The sequence below is a fragment of the Brachypodium distachyon genome, chromosome 3 (genome assembly GCF_000005505.3).
Source record: "Brachypodium distachyon strain Bd21 chromosome 3, Brachypodium_distachyon_v3.0, whole genome shotgun sequence".
Taxonomy (NCBI): Eukaryota; Viridiplantae; Streptophyta; class Magnoliopsida; order Poales; family Poaceae; genus Brachypodium; species Brachypodium distachyon.
In genome coordinates this window covers 20,766,609-20,791,554 of record NC_016133.3, presented here as the reverse complement: position 1 = coordinate 20,791,554, position 24,946 = coordinate 20,766,609, and the positions used below count along the sequence as shown (strand labels likewise).

At 44.9% G+C, this 24,946-nt stretch overlaps 2 protein-coding genes and 1 non-coding gene across 3 annotated transcripts in view; 1 reads left to right on the top strand and 2 right to left on the bottom strand.

The window, feature by feature from the left end:
- Positions 1 to 8,413, bottom strand: part of LOC100823684 — a 16,899-nt gene extending 8,486 nt beyond the window's left edge. Inside the window, exons 1-14 of the transcript XR_002964960.1 lie at positions 8,378 to 8,413; positions 7,189 to 7,702; positions 7,056 to 7,106; positions 6,872 to 6,972; positions 6,282 to 6,372; positions 3,655 to 3,789; positions 3,296 to 3,563; positions 3,112 to 3,190; positions 2,567 to 2,661; positions 2,459 to 2,484; positions 2,197 to 2,271; positions 2,073 to 2,107; positions 1,539 to 1,600; positions 1,215 to 1,444 (exon numbers count right to left, since the gene is read on the bottom strand). This is a non-coding gene — a transcript (uncharacterized LOC100823684). The remainder of the gene's footprint in view (positions 1 to 1,214; positions 1,445 to 1,538; positions 1,601 to 2,072; positions 2,108 to 2,196; positions 2,272 to 2,458; positions 2,485 to 2,566; positions 2,662 to 3,111; positions 3,191 to 3,295; positions 3,564 to 3,654; positions 3,790 to 6,281; positions 6,373 to 6,871; positions 6,973 to 7,055; positions 7,107 to 7,188; positions 7,703 to 8,377) is intronic.
- A 980-nt stretch (positions 8,414 to 9,393) lies between these two features.
- On the top strand, positions 9,394 to 12,230 carry LOC100823382 (G-type lectin S-receptor-like serine/threonine-protein kinase At5g24080). Its single transcript, XM_010236313.3, has one exon. The coding sequence runs from the start codon at positions 9,436 to 9,438 to the stop codon at positions 11,971 to 11,973; it is 2,538 nt and encodes an 845-aa protein (XP_010234615.1). The 5' UTR covers positions 9,394 to 9,435; the 3' UTR covers positions 11,974 to 12,230.
- A 7,646-nt stretch (positions 12,231 to 19,876) lies between these two features.
- LOC100823071 (serine carboxypeptidase-like 17) lies at positions 19,877 to 23,709 on the bottom strand. The gene is made up of 10 exons (XM_003571637.4): positions 23,162 to 23,709; positions 22,942 to 23,064; positions 22,690 to 22,792; positions 22,113 to 22,150; positions 21,885 to 21,986; positions 21,695 to 21,778; positions 21,420 to 21,566; positions 21,028 to 21,332; positions 20,886 to 20,931; positions 19,877 to 20,175 (listed from the first exon to the last, which is right to left on the bottom strand). Exons 1-10 carry the CDS (start codon positions 23,531 to 23,533, stop codon positions 20,092 to 20,094), a joined length of 1,404 nt encoding a protein of 467 aa, XP_003571685.1. The 5' UTR covers positions 23,534 to 23,709; the 3' UTR covers positions 19,877 to 20,091.
- Between the last annotated feature and the right edge of the window lie 1,237 nt (positions 23,710 to 24,946).

The window sequence follows — 24,946 nt, the reverse complement described above, 5'->3', positions numbered from 1 at the left end:
ACGTTCAATTTGATCCAGAGGCTCTGAATTAAGCCTTAAATCCAAGAGAAAAAATGGATTAGCATAGCACTCCGCAGCTAATAACAAAGCATCAATTCCGGCATTGTGCCCTTCAAGTGTTGGTTCTTGTTGCGTGCATAGATTCTGTGCTAAACGATGAAATTCTAGAGCTCTTAATTCACAGTCCTGGTGGTTCAACAGTTGAATATAATCACTATGAACATCGTCGTAATCAGCGGCAGCAGTATTATCTGACTGAAAAAGGCCAGCTGGTAACCTTACATTGTTTTTTCTGCCCTCGGGGACGTTCTGGTTCAAATTTCTAGTTATCGTGTCATGGCCCTCTCCTTGCAAAGCATTTGTCAAATCAGTTTGCTTCAATTCTTCAGGAGCAAATAAATAATTGCACTGTTCAAAACTTTCTACCCTTGCGGTTGTTTCAGATACATCTTGCCCTTCAACATCTTCAGGGTCACAGGAATGTAGTGCTGGATAATTTGAAACAGCCAAAATTGCTTGATCAACCTCAGGCATTGAACTTTTGCAAAGGTCAACGCCCGGCGGAAGTGGCATATGAGGATCCAAGCGAGGCAAAGTTGGATTTAGAGTATTTCTAGCATCAAAGTAATTTTATAATAGGTCTAATGATGAATTTACTAAATATATTTTCATGTGCCCAATCAAAATATTTGAAAAGATAATTGTTAATGCACAAATTGGTCCCTCAACTTCCACACATGGCTCATTTTAGTCACTTGACTTTTGAAAAGGGCAAATTGGTCACTGGACTTCCAGAAATTGTTCAATTTACGCCACAAGCTGAGTTGGTAGAACATGTAAACACTAAGTTGGACAACTGGGTGTTAATTCAGTTCCTCCTTTAAACCACTTCAAGAGTTTGAAGGGCAATTCGGCCTTTCTGGAAGTACAGAAACCAAAACAAGTGTCAAGTAGAAAGCTACTCCCTCCGATCCAAAATAAGTGTCTCAGTTTTGAACTAAGCCTGTTCAAGTCTAGTTCAAAACTGCGACACTTATTTTGGATCAGAGTTAGTATATTTGTATGCATTAGCCAAATAGAAACATACATGTGTGAGTTCTGACTAGAGGAGTGATTATCAGATAATTGAAAGAGTATTTTTGTTTTCATCAATCAGCATAGATACACATTCGTAAACTTATGATAAACCTGGAAGCACATATCGAGTTACCTACCTTGGGGCAACAGCACCTCGCCGCCATTCAAGTTCCAAAGAAGGGAGTACAGCAGGATTCTTTGCTGCTGTACGAATAATATTTAAGGCAAGGTCGCAAGCTTTTGCTTGTTTCTCCAAATTCACAGCAGAGACACCGCCAAATGATACCGTGTCTTCCCTGGCACTTATAGCATGACCAATAAAAGGATCCAGCATCTCCAGAATGAAAAGGAGTTTATGCTTGACTTCCTGAAAGTAGGCAAGTTTACAGGATGCATGTTCAATTGTTCAGGAAGCAGTAAAGCAATCACTGTAAAAGAACAGGAAGGGGAGGCGAGTTTACTTTATATTCTGTGAGAACATCATCCATATTCCCAGATATGGCCAAAACAACATACTTCAGTGCTGCACGAGAACGGACAAGAGATTGACCAACTCCCAGACGTACAACATAAATAAATCATCATTTTCTCGCCACGTTGATGTGAAAAACTTTCAGCGGTTTAATAAAACTAATCATTGATGTTGATGTAGGATGGTCAAAAAGTAAAGTATCGTAGTCATGATAGAGACAGCAAAGTTTGCTCAAAGAACTGACTATTTCATCTTAAATACAGGAAAGCAAATCACACGACCTCCAGATAGTAGTACACCCCTTATCAATAACCCAAAAGGAAACAAACTTAAACCGAAGCATCACTATGTTTTTGTTATGTATAGCTACAAAACTGTAGGTCCTATAGATCTTTTTTTAGATGAAAGGCATTTAGGTCCTATAGATGGGATACTAGAAAATATGCCAGACTATATGCATTATAAGATATTTCAGTTTCCCAGCATTGTTCTCGAGGAGCAAGTTCCCAACACACACACATACCTGGATAACACCTAGGAGATCCTCCAGAAGTTCCACTGCAAGATCTATCTGTTTCATGAGTATGTTGTCATTAAAGAGAAATGAATTACAAAAATCATAAATGTGAACAAAATCACAAGAAGACCTTTGCTGTGACCATGGGCACCCAAGGTGATAATGGCCCCGTGCACAAATCAAGCAAAACACAAGCTGCTCTTGCCTAGTAGTGAAAATAACAAAGGTGTCAACAATTTCTGAAGAAAACAAATACTTGCACAGAAGAGAGTTCAGAGTTGCAGAACGAACATGTGATGACAGGAATGATGAAAGATAACCAGCACAGGCTGTGAGAAGAGGGTGAAAAACTAATGATGATACTGACATTGTCACAATGCAGTCATAAGTACCTTAAGGAATGGTAAATGATGCCAATCTGCAGTCAAAAATACCTTGAGAAGTGGCAAGTGATGCCACTAATGCATGAAAACTATAACAGGCCATATGAATTGAGGTACCTGGGAAAGAGCCTTATGAACATCTGGATGGTTCCATTGGCTAAAAGAATCATCAACCTGTTTGGTAGGGCCAACACTGAATGTAGGACGAAGCGCTACAAAAAAAATACACAAGAGCAAGATTGGACTATCAGACAGATACCACAAAGTATACTGATGCCTTGCAGGTAGATCTGCCCCATTCTTATTCTTTTTCAGAAGGGGTGCAGTGCGTTATCATGATTATACATTTATAGCTAAGTCTCAGGGCCTCAGTAACCAAGAGGTCATAGGATTAAATCCTGGAAAATGCACAGGCAAACTAACATTTGATTGGACTCAGCCAATAGTTTTTAGCAACAAGACAGGAGTGGAGCATTAATTGAACTAGCCACCTGTAATGAAGGACTTGCATCTGTTGGTGTGGGATAATTATGAGATTGTGCACTTGAGAAGGTGTGGGTTATTTGTACTCTGAGTTCCTATTCATTCACATTTCGGCTCAGTTTCATTGAAGAACAGTAAAAGAAGCCAAGAAGGCATAAGTAAGGTCATCAAATCAATACCTGGAAGAAGAGCTTGAACAAGCGGTAAGACAGACCACATGTCTGAAGAAGTTTCAGAAAGCTTGCAACTTAACTGAGGCTACAAGTACAATCAAGAAAATAAAATCATCCTTTCGGAACAAAACAAATGGTACATACAAGGAAATTGGAAGATGTAAGGATGAGACAACATGACAAAGATAACCTGTGATGTGGTTGCATACAGTACATGAAGGATGCCTTCTTCAGCAGCAGCAATATCCAAAACATTCAGAAAAGAGCTATCGAAGTGATTTTCCGGTAAGCTAGTTTCTTCTCCAAACAAATTAGAGTAGTTTGTAAAAAGTAGGCTGGAAGAATCACTTTTATGAACTTCATCAGAGACATGACTCAAAAACATGCCATCATTAGAAATTGACTCGTTCGTCAAACAATGGCTCAGGCTCAAGAAGTTTTTGCGGTACCCTTGATACCTTGGTTCAAAAGAAGCAAATGATGAGATAATCCTCTGAGGAAAAAAAGTACATAACTAAAGAAGTGGAAAATTATGGTCAAATAACATACTCGGTAGCAAACAATTCTAAGGGTTTTGTCTTTCTGTGCTTTTCTTAAGAGTAGTACAGCTGTTTCAGATCGAAATGCCAGCATACGTGAAGCAGGCTCAACAGAAGATGGACTCCGTGATCTCCTAGGTTGTGCCTGTACGGAAATAAAGATTCCAGAACATTAAAATCGGCAGAAATTAATAGTGTGTTGACATTTTTTAAATTTCGTACTCCCTCCATTTCCTTTTGTAGCACATATTTTGACTCATTAAGACAAGCCTTTGATCAACAATTACATGTTTACTATGCAATTTTTGTAACATAAAATTGATATCATTAGTTTCGTATTCAATAATACTTTTGATTAGAGTAAAGTCCATTTTAAACCATGAATTTATAGACAAAGTCCAAGATGAACCCTGACCTCCTAATTCCTGAAATCAGCACCCTGTCCTTATTAATCCCATCTAGTCTCAACCTTCAGGAGCCAAATCCGGTTTAAGGGAATGGGGTTGCTAACAGTGGCGGACGCACCTGTATGGCAAGGTCCGGCGGCCACCATACCTAAATATCTGCCCAGAATTCAATATATGTACTCCCTCCGGCCGGAATTACTTGCCACCGATTTAGTACAACTTTGTACTAAATCTGGGACAAGAAATATGGGTCGGATGGAGTAGTATTTAGTTCATGTAATTTATGCCAACACTTCACTTTTGGATTTCTACTGTACTTTCTGAACACAAAGCAATATAGTATTCTAGGAAGTTTGCATTGTGCTTTTCTCCTTGCATAAACTCTGCCAGACCTAAAAAAAGTTCCTGCTTCAGTTACTGGTAGCTGATGTGGAAGGTAAAGCTCAGGATTTGCCGGTCAAGCAGCTTCAGCGTGCGCTCTAACTCGCTGTTCACTGTTAGACACCAGGATTGAATACCATTACAATCACGAGTAGCAAGCAACAAGTATACGAGTTCGCAGCACGCATTTCGGTACGATCGATCGGTGGTAGAACACCAGGAGCCGCTCTTTGCTGTTGATGACGTCGACGGTGAGAAACTTGGCGGCATGGTATGTGTCCATGAAGATGACGAGCGAGTAGGCCTCATTGGTGCAGCCAAGGCACACCTCGGTGATGTGCCGTACACCATCCTCCTTGCGGTCCTGCACCTTAATGGACCCCAGGATGGGCGTCCGCCCTTGAGGAACACAACTGGCCACCGTCGAAGACGAAGTTGATGTTGCCTTGGATGTAGCAGCTCTCGTAGAAGTGGTGGCCAGCATGGTCATAAGACATAAAGTGTGGTGGGCTGTAGAACGCGCAGTGGTAAAAGTCCACCTTGTCATTGCAGACCATGGTTGCCACTGTTTGGATCTCTCATCTCTGGGTTGTTGGGATTAGGAGGTCACCAGGACAAGGTTACACATCATGTCAGCAAGCCCACCCCTCCAAACAGGATTTTTCTCATGAAGGTTAAGATCTTAAGATCAGATTAGATTGATAAAGACATGGTGCTGATTTCAGGGATTAGGAGGTCAGGGTTGATTTCAGACTTCGTCTAGAAGTTCAGGGTTCAAAATGGACTTTACTCTTATGATTTTGTACACATAAACCACGTATCAGCAGAGTAACTGTTGGTCAAAGGCGTGTGTTAACCAATCAAAGTACAGCTTATAAAAGGAAACCGAGCGGATACTATTAAATAACATATCAGTTGCCTCAGAGCAAAAGATCTGCTATTATGGTAGTCTTTAATTGGAAGCGTTACCAGAAAATAATTTCTCGCTGTTAAATAACTGAGTGGCAGATCGCAGACTACTGGTCCTCAGATACATAAATCCTGATGTTTAACAGTAGGTTGCCAGCTATCATAAACATGATCTTATTTTGCCTAGGACATGTGAATACAGCTTACATTTACATGTTAAACCATCAGGAGATAGAGCCAGAAACAAATGGCCAGATTGGAGTAGTATACTAGGCGACTGTCAAGCCATCCTGATTATAAACTAGTCCGACAGCGAGACATATTCATGTTACTCTACTTTTGCAAACAACCAACGAACTGAGGTATCATTACTAAGGTATGACCGCTGAGAAGTTTGTGCATGTGATTACACAAATGAACGGAAGATCCTGGATAACATCGATCTAACATATATAATCCTAAAGAACTTGAACAGCCATTTTGTGAACTGAACTACTCAAGTTGCCTACAGGTACAGGAGATAGTTATATCTCATGTTATACTTTTGGCAGTTGCCAGAATGCAGCCAAAGACCCATCTACCTCAAGTACGTCAAAGAAACAAGAAAATGGATCCTGCAAGTAGCTCTTAGGACCTATTAACCAAGGTAAGCTCCAATGCAAGTGGATATACCTTGTGTGGTCTTTTGAGAACGCAGGACGGGGCCAGGTGTGTGCACAGTTGGTAAGCACTATGGATACTTGAGTTCATTCAGAAAAAGATGAGCAGAAGATAAATGACTTAGTGCTATAAATATTTTACAGAACTGAGTGCAAGTAGAGCACCAGGCAATTAAGCTTTCAACGTATATCATAGTTCTTGTTATAGCAAACTACTATAGCACATCGCAACAACTACAGAAAAAGATGGACAGAGGTGTGTGGAAAGAAAATCTACATGCCTCGAAGTTTGAGGACACGGTTGGAGTAGAAGCCACACTGATCTTTAGGGTATCTGAATCAGCAGAGCAGATCAACGTTTTTGTAGCATCCCTGTAAATCGGGGATCCTACATGTCAATCAGATGCCGTTGCTCGCACATAGGTGGGTGCACACATGAGTAATGGATGCAGAGTATAGCTATAGATGAAGACAGGCAACTAAGCAAACCAATCATCTTTACTCTTATAAAAGAGCCAATTGGTGGCGGCGGTCCGTCACCTCCTTTTGTTGTGAAGAACTAACCTCATCATCTTTTCCTATTGTCAAAGAAACAACTGCCCCTCTCTTTCTAATGCAAACAATTAAACCTATTTGTTCCGTTATCAGTGATTGCGGAACCGATCATATTTTGGTCGAATGGAAAAAAAAAGAACTAAACATCTTGCAAAAGATTGACATGTGGATAATGTTTGTCACCAAAATTGGAATAAGATGGGCAGTGCCGCTATAACATGTAATAGTGATTTTAATCTAATTTAGCGAGTAGTCTAATTTTTTCATCCATAGCAACGCATGGGTATTTAGCTAGTGTAGGAGAAATGAGCCTCACCTTTCATGTATAAGGCGAAGGATAGGGTAAAATGGGCCAGCAAGCAGAGCCAAAAACCGAACACTGCTCTCTGGGGTGTCTGCTATGCTATTAAGGTCAGCCTGCAGTGTGAAGAGCAGCCAGGCGGTTAAAGGGACAAATACGTGCGCATGGGAGAACACAGAAACAGCAAAACTAAATTTACCTCAATCTGGGGCAGAAACGGTGATAGCCTGCTCGCAATGTCTTTGAGTAACTACATTTAATTTGCATTCGAATTAATTAATTAAGGTGAACATATGCTAACAGTATGAAAACAAACATATACGGCAGAGTACCTGCAGATGCATATTGTGGGAAGAATAAGATTGCTTCTGCGAGGAAGAGATTTGCGGCAACAAGTAGTTGACGAGAGGTTGGAATTCAGGTTCGAGGCCAGGTACAGGGGTTCCGATGAGCTGGATGAAGAAGATGGCAATGGGGCTGCCCCGAGACGCGGACGTAGCGGCAAGGGGTGTGGTTCGCCGGGTACACCATGTCGCGCTTGGGAGCTTCGCCGCGCGGACGGACCTTGACGAACGCCTCGGGCTTGTAGCACAGCCCCGCCGTGACCTCCCATTTGAGGACGGACTTGTTGTAGATGCGGATGTGGGAGACGAGGCAGGGCTCCTTGAGCTCGAGGAGGATCCACTCCTTGGTGTTGGTGGCGGTGGACCAGTGGGAGCGGAGGTCGGGCTCCAGCACGTTGGCCGCCTTCTGCGCCGCCGACTCGCGGGAACAAGCCTTCACCCGGAAACCCAACGCCACGCCGCCTTCGCTCCACTCCTCTCCCCTACCCTCCCTCGTCTCCCTCTACCTCTCCGACGCCGCCTCCATGCCTTCCTTCCCTTCCGCCTCGATTTGCTACTTGCTTCGCAGCAAGCAGACAATGGAGGCGGTCAGGCGGAGGCTGAAGACGACGGGATGGGGTATTACAAGTTGGGCCGAGACTGATCGTTCCTTTCCGGCCCGTTAACCGCTACACATGTTCAAAAGTGACTTGCCTTTGCTCCAAAAAAAAAGTAACCTGCAGGTAAAGAGATAAAGAAAGTTGAAAGTTTACATCGAAAGTCACTAAAGTTGAGTTCGCCCCTGAACTTTCAAAAAAGAAGTTGAGTTCGCCCCTTCTGTAAAAAAATCACTTGATCAGAATAAAGTTTAGATCTCTAAACCTCCACATGACTGCTGACAAGGGTATTGCCCTGAGTCTAAATGTTTTTTTTAGCAAAGTTACTGTTTAGAGATGTGCAAAACAAAACCTGAAAGCTAGTGGAGGCATCGTCTTCAACTGTAAATTTTGTGAGAACACCAATGTAAAGTCTTGCCCACTAAATTTTTTTTTGGAAGAACACCTATCAAATTATTTTTTTAGTAAATATTAGGGAACCTGTATCACTGGAACTACTATGTTATCACAAAACCACAACTCTTGGGTTTTTTTATCACCTAAACAAACTCATGTGCTAATCGGTTATGACAATCCCAAACTTTGGCGATCAAATAGGTTGGTTGCAGATTCGACATGTGGGCCCCATGTGTTAACTTTAGCACTCAAACAACACGATTCTTCTGTCCGTCCGGTCCAAATCTAAGTAGAACACGCTAGTCCGAACTCGGTCCGACCATGACCTACAAAAAGAAGATGTCGTTAAATGCCTCATTTCCTTCCCGCGTTGTTCTTCGTGCTTTTGTTCTTCCGGTGCTTTCTCCATTCGCGTCGCCCAAAGAGAAGCACCTGAGTTGGACAACGAATTGTAGCTTTGCAGTAGATTATCATGCAATTCTACCCCTCTCCATTGCTCCAGTGATTTCAAATTTGGTCGTACTATTTCGTGGTGTCCAATTTGAGGATTGAGGGTTTCGAAGAAATTGGAAAATTGGACCGGTTTAGGCGAAGTTGAGGATCTAAACTGATTTAGCCAAGTTTATCGTTTGCACGGGTAGCCAAATTTGTACGAAAGATGAACAAAAGCATTGCTTTTTAGTGGTCTTGCAATGTTGTGTTTGTCGTTACGGTAGATCCTCGTAATCTTGTTAATCCTACCCGCTTGTGTTTACATTATTGTTTGGGTAACAATTTTTGCTTGTTTTCGTGTGTTTTCTAAGACAGATTACAAATTAAGTTTAGCACAGCTTTTCTTTTTTGAGTGAGCAAGTTTAGCACAACATGATTAATGATTAAGCAACCATAGAATGAGCTTCCTTGAGCTAGGCGGTGGCAGCATGTTTAATGATTGAGCATCTAGTTAAGCTTAGCAAACCATGATTATGCGACCATGGAATGAGCTACTACAAGTCTAGGCGGTCGATCGCAGTGGCCCACCGGCCAGGCTGCTACCGCTTATTAAGTGAGCGAGCGATGACAAGTCGTCGCTAATCCAGTCAAGCTTTGACAAGAAGACGAGTCGTATGCCGTTCCGCCCGCTTGCAGACAAAGACCAAACTAACAGGAAAGAATATATAACTCCGAGTCTGGAGCTAGATAAAGATGCATCCATTTCATTTCATTTCAACACGAGACAGGAATCCCCAATTCCCCACTTCCAATGGCTTCCCTCTTCTTCCTTCCCCTTCTTCCCAGAGCCGGCGTGCTCTTCCTCGTCCTCGCTCTCGCCGCCCGCCATGGCGACGCTCAGGCCCAGCCCCAGCCTGACCAGATGATCTCCTTCTCCGCCAACGACACGCGGCCCTGGGTCGCCACGCAGAGCAGCCGCGTCCTCGTGTCCCCGAATCTGACCATGGCCGCCGGCTTCGTCCCGTCGGAGGAGGTACCCTCGACGGGCAAGTTCCGCTTCGCCGTGTGGGTGGTGGCCAACGACACCGGCGGCAAGACCGGCAAGACCATCATATGGCACGCCCACAACGGGAACAAGGTCGCCCTCGAAGCCGACGGCAACTCCACCCTCGTCGTCAACGCCGCCGGCGCGCTCACCTGGGCAGCCAATGACTCCACCACCGTCTGGTCCACGCCGCGCACCAACGCTACGGCCCCTCGGCTGACGCTCAACGAGACGGGGAGCCTCCGGTTCGGCGACTGGGCTAGCTTCGCCGAGCCCACGGACACGCTGATGCCGGGGCAGGCCATCCCCAAGGTCCAGAACAACTCTGGCACCATCACGCTGCAGTCTGCCGACGGACGCTACAGGTTCGTCGACTCCATGGCGCTCAAGTACGTCAACTCCGCCGACCCGGCCTCGATCCCCACCTACGCCAACATGACCGGCCCCAGCACGCTCCTCAACCTCACCACCGACGGCACGATGCAGCTCAGCGCCGGCAACCCGCCGCAGCTCATCGCCTCCGACATGGGCGCTAAAAACCGGCTGCGGCGGCTCCGCCTCGACGACAACGGCAACCTTCGGCTGTACAGCCTGCTCCCAGGAACCCGGCAGTGGCGCATCGTGTGGGAGCTGGTGCAGGAGCTCTGCACCATCCAGGGCACCTGCCCCGGCAACAACACCATCTGCGTCCCCGCCGGCGCCGACGGCGTCTCCTGCGTCTGCCCGCCAGGGTTCCGCCCGGCTCCCACCGGCTGCGAGCACAAGAAGCGCTACAGCGGCCGAGGCGACGACGACAAGTTCGTCCGGCTGGATTTCGTGTCCTTCTCCGGCGGCGCGCCCACCAAGGCCTCGGATCCCGGAAGATTCATGAACAACTCCAAATCGCCCAGCAACCTCATCGCCTGCGAGAAATTTTGCAGGGAGGACCGAAATTGCCCGGCGTTCGGGTACAAGTTCGGCGGCGACCGGACGTGCCTCCTCTACAAGACCCAGCTCGTGGACGGCTACTGGTCGCCGGCCACGGAGATGTCCACCTTCGTGCGTGTGGTGAAGACCGACACCGACAAGAACAACTTCACGGGGATGGTGACCAAGATCGAGACGGTGTGCCCCGTGCAGCTGGCGCTGCCCGTGCCGCCCAAGCCGAAGCGCACCACCATCCGCAACATCGCCATCATCACCGCGCTCTTTGCCGTGGAGCTCCTGGCCGGGGTGCTCTCCTTCTGGGCGTTCCTGCGCAAGTACTCCCAGTACAGGGAGATGGCGCGCACGCTGGGGCTCGAGTACCTCCCCGCCGGCGGGCCCCGGCGGTTCTCGTACGCGGAGCTCAAGGCGGCCACCAAGGACTTCACGGACGTCGTGGGCCGCGGCGCCTACGGCACCGTGTTCCGCGGCGAGCTCCCCGACCGGCGCGCGGTGGCCGTGAAGCAGCTGCACGGCGTGGGCGGCGGCGAGGCGGAGTTCTGGGCGGAGGTGACCATCATCGCCAGGATGCACCACCTGAACCTGGTCCGGATGTGGGGGTTCTGCGCCGACAAGGACCAGCGGATGCTGGTGTACGAGTACGTGCCCAACGGCTCCCTCGACAAGTACCTCTTCTCTTCGTCTTCCTCGGCGCCGGCCACCGGATCCGGATCCGGCGACGAGAGCGAGCAGCTGCAGAGCGGCCAGCAGGTCGCGCTGGATCTGCACACCCGGTACCGCATCGCGCTGGGCGTGGCACGCGCCATCGCGTACCTCCACGAGGAGTGCCTGGAGTGGGTGCTCCACTGCGACATCAAGCCGGAGAACATCCTGCTGGAGGACGACTTCTGCCCCAAGGTGTCCGACTTCGGGCTGTCCAAGCTCACCAGCAAGAAGGAGAAGGTGACCATGTCCAGGATCAGGGGCACCCGCGGGTACATGGCGCCCGAGTGGGTCATCCACCGCGAGCCCATCACGGCCAAGGCCGACGTGTACAGCTTCGGCATGGTGCTGCTGGAGATCGTGTCCGGGCGGCGCAACTACGGGTTCCGGCAGGAGTCGGTGGGGAGCGAGGACTGGTACTTCCCGAAATGGGCATACGAGAAGGTGTACGTGGAGCGGCGGATCGAGGACATCATGGACCCCAGGATACTGCTCCGTGTGGACGACGACGCCGAGAGCGTGGCCACCGTGGAGCGGATGGTGAAGACGGCCATGTGGTGCCTGCAGGACCGGGCCGAGATGAGGCCCTCCATGGGCAAGGTCGCCAAGATGCTCGAGGGAACCGTGGAGATCACCGAGCCTGTCAAGCCGACCATCTTCTGCGTCCAAGACGACTAGTCAGTCCACAGGCTCAATTCAAGCGAAGCCGCCAGTACAGTAGAGTTGCATAAATATCCCTCTCTTTTTCTTTTGTTTTGCTGGAAGATAAAATATGCCCCACTTGTCCAAGGAGACTAGTCAACTCGATTGACTGCACAACGACTTTCAAACAAAGACGTGTAAGTACATTTTTCTTAGATTCAACATTATTTCAATCCAGTTGACTGACTCCTTCAGCTTAATTAAGTCACGAAGAGCCAAGATTAACTTTCCAAGTCTCGATCTCAACTGTTGTTTATTGGTTCTGGGCTGCCAATTGCCCGACGTAGCCACCATACCCATGTGCATTCTCGAGCATGGCGTGGATGATGGCAACATCTGTTTACTTTTCATTTGCATCCGGATCTCTCGTTCAGTTCAATCGGTTTGATACGACCAGTAAGAATCAATGAAGCTATCTTTCTGGAGAATAAATAAATACAAGAGCATACGTGGTTTAGAGAGTCAAAATCTAAGCTTAAGTCCTTGTCTCTATTTTTAGCACTAACTGATGCAAAATAGACGCAAATGACGCCTTTAAGATGTTCCCTTTTCGTCTTTACCGACACACAGGTGTTTAGTTCTAGCCTAGCTCTGCAGCTGTCACTTGAGAACAGCAAGGGCAGAACCTGTATGGCTATACGACGAACTGAAGTTATCTAGGGGCTCTTTGGTTTTGAGCCAAAATCGCCCCACCAAATAATTGGCTCGCCCTGGGGTTTTGAACGGTCTTTGGTTTGGGTACCGATTATTTGGCTGGTCCAGTCCCGTCAGCGTCTGCCCGTGCAATATTCACCAATTCGAGGGCGAGCCGAGGGCGATGAAATCGCTCGCCAAATAATTGGCGACCAACTCTCATGTCGTTCCTCTTCTTCCTTGCTTTTTCTTTCTTCTTCCAGTCCAGCTCTCGCAAATGAATCAGGCCCATAGGACAAGATGACAACGGAATCAAGCATAAAATTGATTGCAGGTAATCCGAAATTCCTGTTCCATCCATTTCCCCTCTCAATTGGTGAACAAAAGCACATAAGAGGTCAGAATCTGCAAGTTTTCCCCACCAGATCTGGGCAACGGTTTGGCAAGTGATCGATCTTGCTGAACGTCTAAAGCTCAAAGCTCAAGGCGAAACAGATAGTAGAGGTGGACGAGATCCTCACTGCGCGGTTGAGCGCCCGCCGGCCACATCGATTCTTCTAGCGGGTTGAGCGCCCACCGGTCACATCGATTCTTCTAGCGGAGTATTCCAGGAAGGTCCAGCGGTGGATATACAAGCACTTTGTGATGTTGTAGCCGATGCCAGAAAAAAAAAGTAATCAGCTGCGTAAGGCCTTCCCGAAGGGTTCGTTGCATGAAAAACAAAAAAATTCCTACGAGACGTGCGGAAGAAAATTAAGATCATATCTAGTAGATATAAGTAATGAGAGGGATAATGAGCATTATACCCTCGTAGACCACAAAGCGTTACGATCACGGGATCGTTGTTGGTGTAGTGGAACTTTCGATGAGATCAATCTCAGTGCAGAAACGACGGCACCTCCTTGGTATCCACACGTTCAGCTTCACGTCGTCTCCTCCTTCTTGATCCAGCAAGCGAGGGGAAGAGGTCGATGAGATTTCAGCAGCACGACAGCATGGTGTAGGCTATGGTGGAGTTCTCCACGGGCAAGGCTTCACCGTGCGCGTGAGAGGAGAAGGTCAGGGAGAGGAGCAGCGTCCGGCCAAGGGGCAGCCCCTCCCCTCCTTATATAGGGGAGGAGGCCGACGGCAAGGCAGGTAAAGGAGACAATCTCACCTTTCTTTTCTTGCCTCTCAAAAAATAGAAATTTGATCACATAGGGATCAATTCGCTAATTCAGTTTTTCCCTTTCCTTTCCTAGAGGTGGCCGGCCAGGGAGTCCCGGAAGGATTCCCAATCCTTCTGTTCGGTCTCCCCACGTACGTGAGCTCCACCACGTGGTGGACAGCTCCCACCGAAGGCTTCCCTTTCCCCTAAGCCCATTATGGGATAATTAATTAGATTTCTCTAATTAATTACTACAGAGGCCCAATTAAATTCTCAGGAATAATCCGGAACATTTCAGAACCTTCCGAAAACTTCCGAAAACTTCCGAAACCTTCTAGAATATTCTCGGTCAATACCGGAAAATATCCTAAACTTTTCCGAAACAGCTTTCCCATATATAATTCTTTATCTCCGGACCATTCTGAAGCTCCTCGTGATGTCTTGGATCCCATTCTGAACTCCGAATCAATATTCGATATCACCATCTATTATCTCATCGTACCCTAACGACATTAAGCGTTAAGTGTGTGACCCTACGGGTTCGAGAACATGCAGACATAACCGAGACAACTCTCTGATCAATAAACACTAGTTGAGTGCCCGTGCGTTGCTACGGTAACAAAATTAACGCTATAGCAGCCTTGTCTTTTTGAACAGTTGAATCCATGACAAATTTATGTTATAGCAGCCTAATAAAACACTAAACATATATCATTTAGAACATGTGTGCATGAGACGACTATTCCTGTGAGGCTGTGACTATTCCTGTAGTAAAACAGCCGTCACAATTTGAACGGTTGAATCTAAATTCAATAATCCACTATTCTTTTTTCTTTCTCCGAGACTTCTTTCTCCAGCCATTGCCAATCCAAGCTCACCCACCTTTCCTAACCACTCAAGCAACATATTCTCTGAACAGTGGCTCTACACATCAGGGGCCTAATGTGGTTAGCGAGATTTGAAAAAAAAACTGTTGTTTCAAAAAGAGCAACCTCATATTTCAAACATGAAAGTACACACGGAGTAGTCCATTTCTGTTAGCACAAGTCAGATTCAAACATAGGCCAATGAAAAGATTGTCAAATTATAAGAGAAGTGGAAATACCACACAAATATTTGGAGGAAACAAATTATAGTTGAAGAATTCCACGTTTTCTCCTTTTTTCTGCAGTAAAGTATTCGAGTCCAGTTAGATAAGACAAAACAAATTATAGCTGAAGAATTCCAGGAAGGAAAAGTAGGGAAGAACTTAGCATGTCAAGATGCCAGCATGTTGCTTTATAAGTGAAACATAAAATTAGAAAGGCCTACATGGTGATGAAATCTCTAATTGAGAGAGAGCCGGGAACTTGGAATTTTGGGAAGTACGAGGGGCTGCGGGCGCGATTGCCGCGTTCATGCGTGGGGAGGCATGGGACGGACCGCTCTGTCTGACTACGAGAACGGACGGCTGGGAGTGAGATTTGGTAGCGATGTGCGGAGGAGGTAGATGACGTACGAGTCTACAGGCTACCACGGACGCAACTGCAAATTAAGGAATAGTAAAGAATAACGGGACCTGGATGTCCATAATGGTTCCCACATATTTCACGAAGATCTCATCGGTTGAACCACGAGGTCGAGGATTCAATTAATCCGGTATCCAATTCCCTTTATCTCGCGATATATTACTTGCTTGAGATTTGATCGTGGTATCACCATACCTAGTTCAATCTCGTTACCGGCAAGTTCTCTTTACTCGTACCGCAATATAATATCCCCGTGACTAAACACATTAGTCACATGCTTGCAAACTCATTAGGATGTTATATTACCGAGAGGGCCCAGAGATATCTCTCCGTCACATGGAGTGACAAATCCTAGTCTTGATCCATACAACCCAACAAGCACCTTCTGATATACCTGAAGAACACCTTTATGATCATCTAGTTACGAGATGATGGTTGATGTCCACAAATTATTCTTACGGTACTAGGGAGTGGCATGATCTCATGGTCTAAGAAAATGATACTTGACATAATAAAAGCATTAGCAATTTAAACTTAAGTGACACGATCAAAAGCTATACTTAGGTTTGGGTCTGTCCATCACATCATTCTCCTAATGATATGACCTCGTTATTAAATGACAACACATGTCTATGGTTAGGAAACCTTAACCATCTTTTAACCAACGAACTAATCTAGGAGAGGCGTATTAGGGACACGGTATTTGTTTATTTATCCATACATGTATTTAGTTTCCTGTTAATGCAATTATAGCATGGATAATAAACCTTTATCAAGAACAAAGAAATATGATAATAACAAATTTAGTATTGCCTCTAGGGCATATTTCCAACACTTCCACGGTGTGGTAGGACCAAACTCAAACTTTTTCCTGCCACCAAAGATCGATCCTTGAAACTAATTTCTTCACAGCGTGCATGGACCGATCCAAGTTCCAGAGCAGGACCCACCTAAAAGAAAACAACTCTATTAACCCTCTCTGTGTAGTTAGTCAGGTGGGGCCAAGATTTAATTTTCTATTGTTTTATTGGCAGTTTGGATCAGTTCATATGTAAACTTTGGTTCATACTTTCTGCTGCATGTAACAGCCCTCTCTAATGGCATGAATCGATCCATCATCCCAAAAAGCAAAGGTTGGTCCGGTTAAAGTTACACACTGGAGAAGGCCTAAGTTCAGTATATTTGCTACTAGTATAAATACGAGGCTTGCTTTTAGCGACTTATACAAATTGTTGTAGTATAAATACGAGGCTTGCTTTTAGCGACTTATACAAATTGTTGTGGTTACTAGATCTGCTGATGGCTCGACCTGTTTTTGTTCTTCTCCTACTTGTATGCTGATGAGCACAGGTGGTTCAGGGAACAAGCATCAAGGAACAATCTCTCCATTAGCCAAACACTAATGACTAATCAGCCGTAAGTAATTTGGGTGAAAACCAAATGAAAGACCAACCACTTTGCCAAAAAATTGGTGAGTATAGTTGGGTGCAATCCAAATAACTAGACCTTCCCAAAATATTGGTCATGCCAAATATTTGGCAAGGCTAGTTGGGGCTCAAACCATAGAGCCAATAGTAATACATGACTGAAGCAAAACATCAAAACGAAATGCTAGGTACTGTTCATAGCAGTGCAGAGCCCAGTAATGAATTATGATACTCACTCGGTCCGAAAATAAGTGACGTGGAAATAAGAATCCACATCACTTGCCTCACTTATTTCTGAACGGAGGGAGTAGATTTTTATCACCCCGAATCATATTGCCACAGTTCTGTTTCCAGTTTTCCCACATACGCATTACCTCGGTCACATTGCTTTATCCAGACAACCAGAACAATGTAGAATCAAAGGCAGAAATATGTCATACTGTACATGCAGGTGCAGATTTTTATCACCACATTGTTTCCCACATATATTTTTATCCACACAGAGGTCGCCCGCCCCGCCTCGTGCAAGGAGTGGCGGAGGAAGCCCCGCGTCGGGCGTGGCCGCCACCATATGCAGGGAGCATTGGAGGGCGGGTCTGCAAGGAGTAAATCGCGGCAACGAAGCGAGGATTCAGAGGGGAGAGAGACACCACCAGCGCGGCGATGCGGCGGGCAGGCGCGTCGCCATGGTCGGCCGGGAGGAGAAGGGGAGCAGACAGGAAGGTCGGGCCTGTTCTTTTGTTTAGGGTTTAGACGAGGGCAGTTTTGACATTCTAAAAAAGCTGACAAGCAACATATTGGCCCTCTTCTTTTGAGCTTCTGGGCCAGCTCATGGGTTCTAGGCAGCTGAAGCTGAAAAGAAAAAAAAAATTCCTATGCCAAGAGAAGCCCAACCCAATTCACATGTAAAAAGTGCTGCTACCAGAAACTGGTCGAGACCAGCTTCCCGAGCTACTGCGCATGAGGGAAATAAAACTTCCCACAGGGCGAACCGTTATTACGTCCAAATGCCACCGCCGAGTCACCCGACCCCCTCGCTTCTTCCTCACCGCGCCCAACCCTAGCCAGCCGCTGCTGCTCCCCATCTCTCCCCGCAGCCGCCGCCGCTCCTCCCCCGCCCCAGCTCCTCTCCGGTGGCCGCCCCGCCTCCTCCGCCACCAAAGACGCCCCGCCCTGCCTCCTACTGCCCCGGACGCGCCGCCCTAGATCCGCTGCCCCCGCCGGTCTTCCCGAGCTCCGGCGCCGTCGTTCTTCCCCAGGTCCGGCGCCACGCCCGGATCCGTCGCCGCCTCCCGTACTCTCGTCCAGGAGCTCATCGCCAACCACCAGGAGCACGTCACCATCCACGTTGCCGGCGGCTACCCAGATTATCTGTCTCTGCCCACGTTGCTGAAGTTTGGTTAACTCGTGGTTCATTTGTGCGGGATCATTTTCTGGTTTTGGTGGTATTTGGATTGCTACTTGTGTTAGCATTGGGATCCTCATCACAACTGCTTCTAATCAATTTCGTCTCTTTCCCATGAGGAATCCATGGAGTAGAACACTTTGGAGTAGCAATCTGCATGTTCTGCTATGATTTTTTTTTTACTCTGAAGCATGGGACAATTCATTTTCTTTTCTCAATCAATATGCTCTCTGAGGTTGATTAATACTGTTGTATAGAAGAAATTTTCAGAATTGTTGTATAGGTACAGTTTGTACGTGTTATATGCATAAACAGAATTGTTGTACAGATTTGTGCAAAGTAAACAATGTGATCATGTTTTTATTATTATCTAGCATTTTAAATTTTTCCTTAGAATTCATCTTATCGGTCAATTCTGTGGTTAAACAGTGAAAATAATGATATTATGAATTAAACATGAAATAATTGAAATCTAGGGGCGTTACAGACATTTCCTATCCAAATCAGACAATAAGCTGCAATTTTAGAAACCGAAAAGAAGGGATCAGAATAGTTTCTTGAAGCTTCCTGTGGCAGCAGCTTCCTCAGAAATTCAGCTGAAACTGGTTTCTGGACAAGCTGCAACCGAAAAGAAGGGGTCATAGTTTGACTAAGGTGGAAACCTTTGACATGCTGTATCACGGCAGTGGTAGTTTGAAATCTTAACGGCAGTTCTAATTTGGCAGCTTTGGTTTTTTTTATTCTATTTTGGAACTTTTAGTTTTGACTAGTGATATTGTGATTCTGTTCGAAAGCAATTTCATAGGCTTTTTCAATGGACAAAAGTTTAGGTTTTTTCAAGTCTACGCAGTCTGCCGGTGGTCACCACGCTGAAGAAACCATTTTTCAAGGCTACTTGTATATATAATCACCCAATACGCCGCTACTTACTCCTGATCGTTTTGTGCAGTCAAGTACCACTTCTCGATATGCAAGAATTGAGCGACAAGTAGACAACAGCCAATATCGTCCGAATTTGCTTATTCAACGGCCTTTACTCCTATGAAAATTCTTTGTACCGGAGATATGGTTTTGCCGAAGATGGTGCGAAGGCTAGTTTGATTACCCATTGACCCTAGTGGTACTGCTCGGTGACGTTTTCTGGACAATCCGTCATTTAAGGAAGGAGGAATGTTAAGGTACTTATATGGGCCGGTTGGGCCACAACATATGGGCTGTGCCTAGTGCAGACGATGGGCATGCAAGAGAATCTACAAATACATGCAAAAGGGCAGCTAGGAGAGACGGCTTGGAAACGGAAGGCTCTGGCCTTATCTTCTGTCTTGTTCTTCTTCTGTTCCTCGTGTTCCTCTCTTGGCTTCCTTCTTCTGTAGCGATTTCTCTAAAAGGTGCCAATTCTTGATTGTAATCGTACTTGATGATGCAATTGGTCCATTCCCGAGTAAATAGTTGCTAAAAGGCATCCATATAACGTCACCCTGGATCTATACCTGGTCCCTATTACGGCAACCTAGAGGATATAGCTGCATTAGTATTGTTCAACCATTATGTATGACATAAGCTATTTGAATGCATGAGTAATTGGTGACCTATTGTAATCTTACTTTAAAAGCATCTGAATCATCTACTCCCTCCGTCCCAAAATAAGTGACGTGAATTTACAAATTTGTGTGAATCAGTTGATATTGAAACGGAGATTCAACCTTCTAAGAAAAAGATAATTTTGACAATATTTAATCCACAGTAAACACATGGGTTATGTTAAGCTGGATACAAATGGATTCATATTGATCAAAAGCATTTTCTAGTGGTTGATTTTGTAACTATCAATAAACTCTTGTAATCAAAGGATCAAACTACATCAAACTTTTGCAATCGAGGGAGTACTTGTCGATCTTAGTAAATAGATTTGGTGTTAATTTAATTATGATAAATTACATGACATGATTTGGAGAAGGAGAAAAAAAAATGTTGTTAGAGAGGATGGCCGGAGAGCCATCTGGCGACCATGTCCAAGCACTCCTTGGGTTTGTACTCTGGAGCAGTGTGACCACCGCCCTGTTCAAACGAACGACAAACACATTATTATTCAGTAATCACTGACAATGCAAACCATTGATGCGCTATTTGAATTGAAGGTATTTTTTTTGGGTCCTTTGTTATTAGGGGAAATTGGCCACAAGGCACCTTTATTTTACGGGTTTTGTCAAAATCATGACTTTGTCAAATATCATTACAATTTCGTGGTCATTTGCCACAATACATCGCCTAACCCAAAACGAAAAGTTTGAGTTTTTTTTCCTTCAAATGACGTTTTTTGCTTTTGAGTATGATGGTTTTGAATAGTTTTTTTCTCAAATCGAAATTTTGATCCCAAAATCAGTACGTACGTGTCAATTTTGGACATTATTTGAATACAAAATTGGTCAGCATAATAGGAAGCTGAGAGAGAGAGAGTCAACACGCTTACACGACCAACCACGTCCATGGTCGTGCGGTGCTCCGCTAGGGAAAAAACATGAGATAAGATGGTAAATTTCTTGTGAAAAAAAATTCTGTTTTAACCCAAGCAATGTGTTGTAGAAAATGACCAAAAAATTGTAATTATAATGGTACTGAGCAAATACGTAATCCGACGGTGTGTTTCAGCAAAATCCGTAAAATAACGGTGTCCTGTGGCCAATTTCCCTTGCTATTTAGTTCAAATTTGAGCTAAATGTCGAAACTTCATCAGGAAGTACCCTCTTCCAAAGAATAGACAATCGTACCTTGACTGTTGCAAAAGTGAGGTTATTGGAATACGTCCTCGTAAACCTGCACACAGAACAAATTTGAGGGGGTTAGAAGTTTTCCCAAGCGGATAAAGAAAGGGAGTGTTTGCAGCAAGTAAGCTGAAACGAAATTACGTACCCTGCGACCTGGGCGTTGACATACCACGGCCTCCACTCATCCTGCACAGAGAAGCCGAGAGAGCGGATCCACGCCTGGGTGCCGACGAAGGGCACAACCATGTCGTGATCGCCGCTATAAATCAGACTCCGGTAGCCTCTGCTGGTGAGGCTCCGGTGATACTCCACGCTGCTCCGGATATCCTTGGTGTATGGCGTGCCGTGGTTGCATCTCAACCACAAAGGAACCGTTCCCTTGTGGACACCCAGAGCTGCTCTTACCGCCCCGTTGTTTGCCCATATGCTGGACAGCCTGTATCCTGCATCCTGCAAAAAATAACATTAGATAAGATTAACTAGGATTCGTCAGACAGCATGGTAAATACTAATTGAAGTTCCTTTTTGGTTACTAACTCTACACTCTGAAGAAATCTCAGACAAGTTAAGATCTGCACTGCTGTACTGCTCAAGCGTCATCCTGCTGCTTCTGTCTGAATTTCCCTTGTATGCAGAAGAACATTCGGGTTCTAGGATGTGATGTATGTTTATGCCCTTCAAACACTACGCTTTGGGGAAAAGAAACATCATAAATAGTTGAGATGTGCTTCAGAAATAAGTCATCCTCCTCCTGCTGCTGCTAGTAGATGTTGCTGCTGATAGTATCATAAATTGTACCAGGAGTCTAGTACCTTATTTATTGCATCATGACAATTTTCGCATTGCACACTTCGGGTGATCCCGGTGGTGTCCGCACTGCAGCTTTCCTTGTACATCTGATATTAAGCACATAGAATTGGCATTAATCATACTGTATATCAGAAGAACCAAGAACATTAATTACCGATGGAGATTATGCATTTTCCTTGCTTGATGTCCCACCTCATATTGCTCGTCAGATATGAGACCCATCCCGTGGGCGTATGGAACTTGAGATGGCAAATCGAACTTCCGGTCTGTTAATGGGTTGCCTATCACATAACCCTGAACCACCAACTTTAGCACATCAGCAACAACTGTACTACGTATTTAACTAAGAGTCTTGAAAGTAACACCAAGACAACAAACATTAATTATAGCAAGAGAGAAATAAAATGAAGGTTCTCTGACCTTGAGATTAAGAATTGGCTGGTCCCCCATTTCTATACCTGCAACAGAGCAAGGAATAGGCAAATGATGTTTAGATTATTGAATCAATAATTGGAGTTTTCTTTTTCAGAAAAGTGTTTTTTTTTCTCATTCTCATTTTTTTTGAAAAGTGCGCAAATGGTCTGGCATTTTTTCTTCTTCAACTGTCGAGATGAGACACACTAATGATCCCTCACCCCATCCGAAACGGTATCAGTGCTAACGCGTCATGGTTTTGGCCTCATAATTGCCATGCATGTCAGCCTGAGTTGGTATCACATTTCTTTTTAGCCCCCAAGTCATTTTGTTTATGCAAACAAAAAAACAAGTTAGGGTAGCAATTTCAGGACCAAAAACAGAACACATCAGCACTAATACCACTTCACATGTGGTGAGGGACCATTGGTTTGTGATTTCGACATGTTAAAGGCCCATTTGTATAAATTTTGATAAGTTGGGGGATGAAAACTACACTTTTCTCTCTCTTTTGCAGAGTTTAGAGGAAGCATCAATTATTGCATGACCGTGCAAATTTCCTAATGAAGAAGAAGGAAGTTACCCCTAGCAATTTGAAAGATCAGTGGTGGCACGATTAATCCCGAATATGAATCTCCGGCAATGTAAAGTGGATTATACAAAAAGTTTGGATGTCGCTGATACCACTGCAATGAAAAAGAAAAATGCGAAATCTCAGTTGTAGAATATGATAACTCATAAGTGTTCAGAATCAAGTGGAATATCGTAGCACTACACTACTAGCTGGCTAGAAGTAGTTGTGACTTGTGAGTGAGAAGATACGAGGGAATTTGACCTTGGTAAGGAAGTTGGCAATTTGGTTTACAGCTTTGGTGTCGCAGGACTTGTATCCATCATCTGTGATAGAGTACGAAAAGCCAGATCCAACAGGGGAATCAAGGAAGATTACATTGGCCACCTATATATTAATTTGTTGAGAGAGGGAAGCATTAAAACTTGAGTTGCATGTACAAAATTAGCAAGTTTAGGAGAGGGAGAAGGATATATCGACTAGCCTTTGTCCAGGAATCCGGTCTGTACACCAGCTTTGGCAGAGCGTCATCCACGTAGGAAGATGGAGATTCAAAACTGAGAGGGCCTATCTCGTAGACGAGGCCGGAGAAGGCAGAGCATCCCGGGCCTCCTGTGAGCCAGAGCAAAACCGGATCCTCCTCTGGGTTCCTCTCCGACTCAACGAAGTAGTAAAAGAGACTGCTGTCGTCGACCTCCATATACCCAGTTTGGAGGGAGAAGGGAAGAGGTCCATTGAAGCCAGGGAGATGCTTCACTACCGTCTCCTTCGTTTTGGCCTCACTGGCAGTGATCTGCATGACGAGAAACAGGAAGAAGAAGAAGAAGAAGAAGGAGAAGCCATGTCTACTTTTCATGTCTCCTGTCTTGCTCGTAGTATCGCAGATGCTAGTTATGAATGTGGCTAGGGAATGCGCCTTAATTTGGTGCTGAGACAGTGAGACCTCGATCGAATACAGAAGCTAAGCCAGCAGATAGGTAGGCTGTCTTCTGACTTCAGAGGCAATACAATATAGGGCTACGCCGAAAGTGGTTTTAACAATTGCATGCGTGTGTCACGCGAGAGACACCATCCAATGACATGTAGGAGTACTACCGGCTTCAAATCTGGATTAACAAAAGAGAGATCTCAGTTTACAGCACACAGCTGAAGCAAGTGAGCTCTATGTGAGACAAAATCAATGGACTTTCTTGTGCACACTCACATGCACAGTCGAATCTTTTCCCAGGCACACGCAAAATTCATGGAGTACCTTTGTCTGTTGTTGTGCTACTTTTGTTCAAGCATACTGACAGACGAACTTTGCTTTAAGCACATGGAACGTGAACATAGAATAAATTTGGCTTGGATATGTACGATTAAGCACAATGAACAATCTGGCTTGGACTTGTACAACATGGAGTAGTCGTTTAATAGTTATACCCACAAAAACAACGACTAAAATAATAATAGTGATACCTCATAAAACAAAATATATTTTTTCTTTCAAAAAATACACAGTAAACTTTTTTTTATACTGAAGTTGCACATTTTTCTAGTGCAAAGCGAGCGAGCATTGTAGAACTGCACTCATGCTAATTGTTTGACTTAAAATTCCTTGTTTTGGAGTCAGTCAAATGGCACTAAAATTCCTTGTTTCGGAGTTGTTTGCAACAAAACTTTGTGCAATTTTATAATTTAGAATGTGCAAATACCCGTTGTACATTTCTAAATCTAATGTTACACAATATAATTAGTTATACTTTAGGTTTCCGAATTTTGCAACTAGGAAATTGCAAACTACAAGATGAGGAGGGTGCAAGTGAAAACAGATTACCATGCGCTAGTCCAAGCGATTACAGGTAACGAGTGGTTTTGGCTCTCAATGGATATGTTTGGTTCATGCCAACTCGTGTCCTACCAATTTTTGTCAACAATTGGCTAGCCAAAAAACTGGTTAAATATTTTTATGACCCCAAGTTTGTCAAAAAATTGGCTCAGGTTGTGAACGAATTGTGAGATAGGTGGGCAAGATTCCATGGGCAACCATTTTTTTTCAACAAACCAAATGGAGACCTTTAGTCTTCCGTCTTTCCATGTTTTTGATTTTAAAGTATTTTGAGTGCATGTATCTTACTTTTGGATTTTTACTATGCTTGTTGAACATACAGTAATATACATGTCTAGTATTTCAGTAAGCTTTTCCATAGTTGCATTGTACATTATTTTCTGTTGTGTAAATTCCGCCATACCTTGAATTTTATCTTGAGTCCGCCACTGATTTCACGGC